Source organism: Rutidosis leptorrhynchoides, unplaced genomic scaffold (assembly GCF_046630445.1).
Source record: "Rutidosis leptorrhynchoides isolate AG116_Rl617_1_P2 unplaced genomic scaffold, CSIRO_AGI_Rlap_v1 contig191, whole genome shotgun sequence".
NCBI lineage: Eukaryota > Viridiplantae > Streptophyta > Magnoliopsida > Asterales > Asteraceae > Rutidosis > Rutidosis leptorrhynchoides.
In genome coordinates, this window is record NW_027266441.1 from 1 (window position 1) to 8,837 (window position 8,837).

Below are 8,837 nucleotides of genomic sequence, written 5' to 3' on the forward strand. Positions count from 1 at the left end.
CAAAAGCTGAGACTTCGAGATTTCTTCAATTTGATGCTGCCCTCATCGACTCTATCATAAAATTTCTCTGGAAGAACTCCAGCAGAGCAAGTAAAAAGCTCATCAAGAAAACTGTGTTTCGGTACCATTCCATACTTTGCCATCGGGATCTTCCTCTTAATGTCGCTTTCAATTATTCTTGAAACAGCCATTTTCTGCAATGGAGATAACCAATGGAGCTTGTAAGTCGTCAATTCTTTTAAAAGATCATATAAGATTATAAAAGGAGCTCATAGTATGTATCCAGTGAAATTAATTACCGCAGGATAGAGAAGTGTCGCCAAAATGCTTGCTAGGAATCCTTCACCAGGTTTGTGGAAAACGAACTCCGAAAAGCGATTAAGTAAAATAGATTGAAGACGTATTCCATAAGCGTAATGATCAAGTGTGTGCCAGTGTTCTTTCTTGTATATAACCGTGCAAGGATACTGTGCCCCTACAAAATGATTCACCAAATATTGTTAATATATACTGTATACTTTTACGTCTAGGAGAAATCTATAATTGACATAAATAAATGTTTAATTATTAATCATACCATTCGCTGAAGAGCATTCCATGGCAATGTCAAGTGCCGATTTATGGAACCCAACAACAGCAACCCTTTTGCCTTTGACAAATTTTGCAGCAGTTTCATTATCCATGGCGGAATAATCCTTGGAGTGAATTACTTTACCATGAAAAGCTGAAGGACCTTTGTTTGGAGGAAATTGTGGAATATTTGGCACATCACTGAACATCCCCGAACAAACTACCACGAAGTTTACTTGATAAATCTGCGTAAAAATTTTAATTTAAAGATAAAATTTATAATTAAGTCATCGAATCATAATTAATTAAGGTTTTACTACTATATAATATAAGGCCGAAGGGCTTGGTGATAATAGAAGTTGCAGACGTAATCCCTCCCCGTTTCTGAGTATATATTACCTCAGTTAATAGGGTTTTGGTGTCTTCCACGGTAATGTTCCACCTTCCTTTGTTGCTAAATGCCTCGCCGATACCGCCCCATAGGCTCCAAGAATGCATCTCTTCATCGGAGGAACCTTCGAATTCAAGAGAAACGACTCTTGTGCTAAACTTGATGTGGTTAAGCAACTCGAAATGTTCAGCATACGACTCCACATACTCCAAGACTTGTTGTTGGGTAGGGTAATCCGTTTTTACGGATTCGGGCCATGGATAATCGGAGAATTGATAGTACGATTTTGGAGATTGAAGCTTCGTGCTCTTGATCGTTTTCGACCAGACTCCTCCTAAGCCACTTCGCAACTCGAAAACAACTGGGTTAAAACCCTTTGCAAGAATGTGTTTGCATGCAATGAGACCACTGATTCCAGCTCCAATAACAGCTACTGTCTTCTCCATATATAAGTGTCTTGATTAAACTAGCTATACGAACAATTTGATGATGGTTTTTATTTTTCTCTTTCCTTATACTTTTGATCGATCGATGTTTGATATGCAATCATTTCACTATGATATCTTGTTATATAGAGAGAGTGTCACTCATTAATTAGGAAATGATAAGTTTTTGACTTGACTCCATCTAAACTAATACTCTACTATATTTTTATTTTGTTCTAGTCAAGTGAAGTAGTCTATATTCACGCACGTTTGAATTTTTAAATGTGTGTAAAATGTGTAGTCATTAATTAAATATTTGTTCATATGGCATGCATGCACGCACATGGTTTAGTTGATTATGAGGAAGGAAAGGTTCAATAAGTGTGCATACGTTATATATTTTATGACATATAATATAATTAGAGTATTGTATAGTTTTAATTATATTCAAGGGAAAAAAGTATAGTTTTAATTCAAGTGTGGAAAAGTCGGGTGATATTTTATTATTATTAGTGTACTATTGTTGACAAAAATGAGGTGATTATCACATCAGCGCGTGACCCACCAAGCTGAGCGTCCCGGATGAAATTAGGCAGCCGCGTGCTAATATTTATATTATTTTCGTCCTTTTTAAATATAAATTTTTTAATAAAATTTATATGTAAAAGTTTATAATGGAGGAAATAATTAATAATGGGCAGCTGAATTGAACTTTTGCTAAGGCCGAACCGAAATTAAAGATCAAGTCTCGTTTAGACATATGATATGATTTAGGAACTTCAAATTGTTGATCGATTCGGTTTGGATAAAACACGTGAGCATGGAAAATCTCTCAAAAGACTCGTCCTTCAATACTTTTGTCACATATGCATTTCTGTCTGCGTTTGAGCTGAACCAGTGAAACCGTTATTTAATCAGGCATTAATTGATTTTCTTCTTCCCGAAGATCCTTCTTAGTAGCATCCAACTTCTATCCAATAAAATATGTGATTTTTTTTTAGATTAAATTCTTAGTTTTAAGTTAAACATTTACTACCTCCATTCCACAATAATATTTCATAATAATTGATGTTTTAAATTTTGATGATATATGTAATTAATTAATAAAAAATATTTTTATAAAAAAAAAAATTTCTCAAATTTTTTCAAATTAAACAAAACATCAGTATAATTTAGAAAATATTTTTATTATAAAAATTATCCCTATTATGTCAAATAATTATGTATGCCATTAAAATTCAAAACATCAATTATTTTGAAATGGAAGATTATATATTTAAGTACTACATTCCATGTGATATGATATGATAAATTAATAGGTAACTATCGGTATTAATCATATACGTAATCATGTTAGTAATAGATACTACTGAGCTAAATTAAAAAATAATAATAAAAAAAAAAAAAAAAAAAAAATAAACCCGACCCTAACTAACTGAAAATAAATATCATTTCCGTGCGAGATAAGGCAATGCATATTTGTATATTCTTTTAATAATTTAACTAAGGGATAAATATGCAATGTTTTCGAGCTTTCCTTATATGTAAATTAATGACCCTTCCGATGGGTTTTTTCTCTCACGTACAGGAAAGGAATATTGAACCATTGAGGAGTACTCATATTGGTGAATTTATGATAGCTACAAAGCCCTTATACTGATGAAGATATATTTAAGCAGAAAATCATGGCGTTTCCATCGTAGCAGTGCACTACTTCAATTCGTTATGAAAAAATCCGTTTTACATTCTTACAATGTTAAACCAAAGATGATATAATTTGAAGACATATTTTTTAATTTATTTTTAATTATGATAAATAAATACTGATACTGCAATGCAATGCATGTAGTTAAACAAATATCAATGGCTAATGAGCTTAAATAACATTACTCGATGTTTTCATTACTCTCAAGTTATAACTTATATTACAGAACTTTGAGGTTTGTACTACAAGTGTTGGGCCAACTACTATGTAAAACCAATTCCCTAGAGTTTAACATGAAACACTGAATTATTAATCATTTTCAGCATTGAGCAATGTATAATCCCGCCAACAACTAGTTAATTCTAATTTTGATTGAATATACTACTTAATAAATGTTACCTTTCTTATATATTTTATATAAAGAAGTGACAGTTAATTAGAGATGGATGGAGTAATATAGTACTAATTAATACGTTAACCTCAGCAAATTATATTGAAGATCCACCAAGCAATGAAACCAAATCCAGATTCCTCATGACAAAGGTAGCACAAAAACAGATTCAACCAATCAAAACTGTACATTATATTAATTAAAGGTATTTTTTTAAGAAAAAAAAATGCTTCTTCAAAGCTTTAGCAAATGGGATCGATTTTAACAAGATTCATTCACAGTTTCCCAGCCTTACAGCCAGGCCCAATTTTGTGCAGCGATTCTGACCCAAAAGTTATTCAGTATTTCTAGGTTTCGTGGGTTTATGGGGCTGTATTAATCTTTTAAAAAAGAAAAAAAAATTGAAAAATATTTAATTCAAATAATTTTGTCTCTATTTTTACCGAAAGACTGAAATGACTCACTTTTATAAGGTCTTCTCACGATATGAATGTTGCCTACGGCCATGTGGCATAAGATGGGTGATCTTTTGTATTAGATAAAAATAAAAAATAAAAAATACTACCCACTCAATTTAAAACATTCAAGCAGATGGTGTTTCAGACCTTACACACTTTTATATTTTAATATTTTTGTACAATAATAAATTTCTCTCATATATTATTAATTTGATTTATTATTTTAATATATTAAATTTTTTTTTATTTATTAAAATGGATGATTTTGTAAATAGTTATACATTAAAATAATGAATATCAATTTTTATTTTTTATAACATATTATTTATATGGCCGATGATGTCTAATTTTTAATAGTTTGATGACTACACATTGGATATGTCCTAAAAGAAACAGAAAGCGGGTGAACTGTCCAATCACTCGATAGTTTCTCGCAGTAGTTATGGTTCCAGTCATTTTTTTTTTTTTGATCTTAAGTTCAAGTCATTACTAATCGCTAAATTCTTTAATTAGATTAATTATGATCCCACTATAAAGTATAGTTATCAATTATGATTGCCCTTTGAAGAAAAGAAAAAATTATTAGTACCCTACAATTGAAGCTTTGGAACTAAAACAATGTACTTTGGATTAGAAAATTCCTCCGATTCTTTGTTTCAAGATGGTATCCATTAATTGACAACTCATGTCTTAATCCTAGCGACCTAAAAAGATACGGAGCAAACAATGACAGAACTCATCTCTCAATTATATATATGTGCAAAGATAGCTACTGATAACTTTGGAGCAAAATGGATATTGTAATGAAAAATATATATTACGGAAGTTTCAGGTCCATGTTGATAAAAAATAGGTGGATAGGTTTTTATATTTATAAAAGAAGGTTGGAAGTTACTATATTATAAAAAAGTTGAGTCGAAAATCTCTGTGTTGTTTTGAAGTTAATTTTTATTGAGATGTCACCGATGTGACCAACACGTGTCATCCTGACTAATAAAAAAATGACACATGTCGTCTTATCTGTAAAAATTGTCATGTGGATAATTTCATTTCATTTTAAAAAAAATTAACTCACTAATAATAATTTTTAAAAATACTTTTTTTATTACAAATTTATTCATGAATTTATAATTTAATTTTTTTATAAATTTTTTTACTTATTTTTTAAACAATAATAATTTCATTTAAAAATAATAAAAAATTAATTAATTAATTAAAAAATATTTCCTTCTATCCCACTATATGAAACTAGTTTTTTTCTCAAGTATGTGCATTGTACGAAATATTTATAACTCTTTAATTAGTTAATTTACGTAATTTTATGTTTCAATGTTGTTGATAGGTTAAGAAGGGTTTTCTCTCTTTGGTTTTTCTCTCGGTTCTTCCGATCTCCGTAACGAAAGGAAACGATGGCGAGATCCCGCACTACACAATCGAAGGTGAGTCAAGTGAAGCTGAGTCTTGGCAAAGGGTTGAAAGCGGTTTCTAGTTCGGTATCTGGGAATAGGGGAAGTGATGTAGGTGTGAAGGAGAAGGGGGTTTCTGATAAACCTCCTGATCTGGGGAACGTGGAGGTTGTTTTAGATTTTGGAAAGGTTCTGATCGATTGATCGGGGAGTCGAGCACTGGGCCGGCGTTGAAGCCAATAGAGAATGAAGTGCAGAAGACGATGTCAGATCTACACTATGAGAATGCTGAGGTAAAATCGTTTGCGTCGTTGTTTAGTATTAACATATCTGTAGCTGAGAATCGTAGATTGCGTTATGTTCCCCCGAAAGTTGACAATGGGGTGAAAATCGTTAAGTTCAAGCAAGCAGAGGTTGCCTCTGAAGCAGAGAAGTGGAAAAACGCATTGATTGGTTTTGTATATGGGGATTCGCAAGGATTTGTCAAGTTTAGACGCTTTATTTTCAATTGATGGAAGGGTTATGGATTGAAGACTGTGCACATGATTAGAGATAATCTATTTCTAATGAACTTTGACACCATTGAAGGGAAGTTTCAGCCGATGAGTGATGGGACTTTAACTTTTAATCGCCGACCACTATTGATTAAAGAGTGGACGTCTTCTATGGACTACCAAATGGAGGAGGTTTCTTCTGTGCAGATTTGGGTGCAGTTTCCAAGTTTACCTTTAGTCTTCTGAAAGGAGGACATGCTCAGTAGAATGGGGAGTTGTCTGGGGAAGCCTGTGATTATAGATCAATGCACAAAAGAACAGTCTCGATTGAGCTATGCTAGAATGGCAATCATTATGGAGGTAAATGGAGATTTTCTTGCTACAGTTACACTTGAAGATGATTTTGGAGGTAAATGTATCCAACAAGTAGTGTATGAGTGGATTCCTAAAGTCTGCAGTTTATTTTACTTGGACAATGATTGAAGACATACAAGTAACTGCTCAACATGATTCAATTGTATGGACAGGACACAGTTCTAGGAAATATAGCATTGCATCTGGATATGGGGCTATTAAGCAAAAACGAGAGCGTGTTAAAAGGTACAAGCTAGTATGGGGACTTGGACCACCTGCTAGGCAACAATTTCTGTTGTGGCTTGTATTTCAACGTCGACTAGCTGTCAAAAGTCGTCTATTTTAAATGGGATATCATTTCCAATTCTGATTGTTGTTTCCGTGGTGCGCATGAAGAGACTCTAGAGCACTTATTTTTTGAATGTGTGGTGTCTAATGCTGTCTGTAATGATGTTATGTCTGTTGGCAAAGTTAACCATCAGCCTTGAAATTGGATGATAAAAGTGGACTGGTTAGGAAAGCATCACGTTAATCAAGTCTAGCAATTTTGAGAAGAGTGTTATTTGGTGCCATAGTTTATTTCATATGGCAAGCTAGCAATAGGATTGTGTTTCAAAATAGGGGTTGTAATGTTGCTGCAATTGTAAAAGGGATTAGAGAATCTATATGCTCATTATCTGCTTGTAGGAACCAAATGTTACGGGATTTGTTAGTTACTTGGAGAGGGAGTAATTAGCATAGGTTATCGAGATTTTGAGAGTCTTTTGTGAGTGTATGAACTTTATTGCTTATTGGTAAATAAAATTACTATTTCATCATAAAAAAAATTGTTGTTGATAGGTTGTTAATTAATTTTATTTTCTAAATAATATTTTTTGTATCAAAATTAATTATAAGGATTCGTGTGAATAATTTATGTATTTTGAAGGACTCGTCAGCAAATGAATTTTTTGCTTTAAAATGATGTCATATGTCATGAAAACAGTCATTCTTAATTGTGTATTCAATATTAATATATTAGTATTGATTTTACCAAATTTGAGAAAATCAAAAAAGTTTAATTTGACTAAAGTACCCTATATAAAAATAAATACTCTTTCCGTCCCAAATTAGATATAAATATTTTATTTTTACATAGATTAAGGAAACAATGATGAAAGTAGTAGTTTGACAAACATATTCTTAATAATCATTTGCATATAAGTGATGGTTGTACAATGCTAAAATGTATTGAAAAAATGGTGGTTCAACCTAATTTTGACCAAATTTTGTGTGAGATCCACTTATTATTTTGTCAAAAAAATTACTCTAATGCGTTCTACGTATGTTATAGATGAATGTGGTATAATAACTAATAGAATTTGACTTTAAAATAAATTAAAAATTATATGTTGAAATAAGTTGTTTAATATATAGAAAGTGCAAATATGTATAACTTATGGTGGTGGATAAAATGGGAAAAATATATTTTTTTACCTTAAACTCGTCAAATTTGTATCTATTTTGGGACAAAAAAAAGCTTAGATATGCATCTAATTTGATACTGGGGGAGTAATAACCAAAAATATTTGAAAGATATAAATTATAAATTAACTATAAATTTTTAAAAGATAATTAAAAATATGAAAAGATATTTTTAAAAAAAAATAATTTAAGAAAATTTATAAATAAAACTAAAATTTTATTAGTAAAAAATATTTAAACAAAAATATTTAATAAAATTAATTAATAGTAATTTTATTTGAAAAAATTAAAATATTAATTTATAAATTAATCAATAAAAATTTTACTTCAATTAAAAAATAACTATTAATTTTTTAAGAAATTATTTAAAATAATTTTTTATTTAAAAATATTTGGAATAAAATTGTCAACGTGGAAATTTTTACACATAAGACGATATGTCTCATCCTTTTATCGGTCATAAGGACACGTGTCAGTCACCTCGATAACACATCAGCAAAATTTAACATCAAAACAACACAGGGATCTTCGAATCAGCTTTTTTTAACACAAAAACCTCTAACTCTCTTTTTTGGACACAAAGACTTACGGACCTATTTTTCACCAATACAGGAGGTAAAACTTAAATATCTCTTATGAAAAAATATTCAAAATGATATGTAAAGTTAATTATAGGTAATTACTTATCGTCGACTCATATCTTATATTTCAATTTTAAATTTGTTCCAATTATAAATTCGATTGCAAATTTTGTCAAATCAACATCCAACACATGACGTTTTATAAACGAATAGTAATTTGACACACGTATTTAAGAATTTCGAGTTTAATTAGGAATTTTATAGACAATCGAGAGACTTTTTCAATTCGTTCCAATTGCAAATTTAATTCAAATCAAAATTCGACACATGACATTTTATTGATGAATAGTAATTTGACACATGTATTTTAGAACTTTGAGTTTAATTAGGTTTCAAGCTACAATTTTAAGTCAATGATATTATTTTTTTTCCAATTCTAATAAGGAAATTAAAACACAAAAAAAAAAAACATGATGATTCCTAACAAAATTCTACCAATTATTTTTCCTAATATAATAATTTTATTCCTAATTAGGAATTTATTCCCTACGAAACATATTCTCATTCTTCATAATTAAAACAGATATATATATCTCTT

At 30.4% G+C, this 8,837-nt stretch overlaps 1 protein-coding gene across 1 annotated transcript; it reads right to left on the reverse strand.

The window, feature by feature from the left end:
- Window positions 1-7: 7 nt before the first annotated feature.
- On the reverse strand, window positions 8-1,407 carry LOC139881757 (probable flavin-containing monooxygenase 1; the record flags this gene model as incomplete). The annotated part of the gene is made up of 4 exons (XM_071866171.1): window positions 970-1,407; window positions 578-815; window positions 300-475; window positions 8-194 (listed from the first exon to the last, which is right to left on the reverse strand). Coding segments are annotated over exons 1-4 (1,039 nt in total), but the record flags the coding sequence as incomplete, so codon positions are not given.
- Window positions 1,408-8,837: the final 7,430 nt, after the last annotated feature.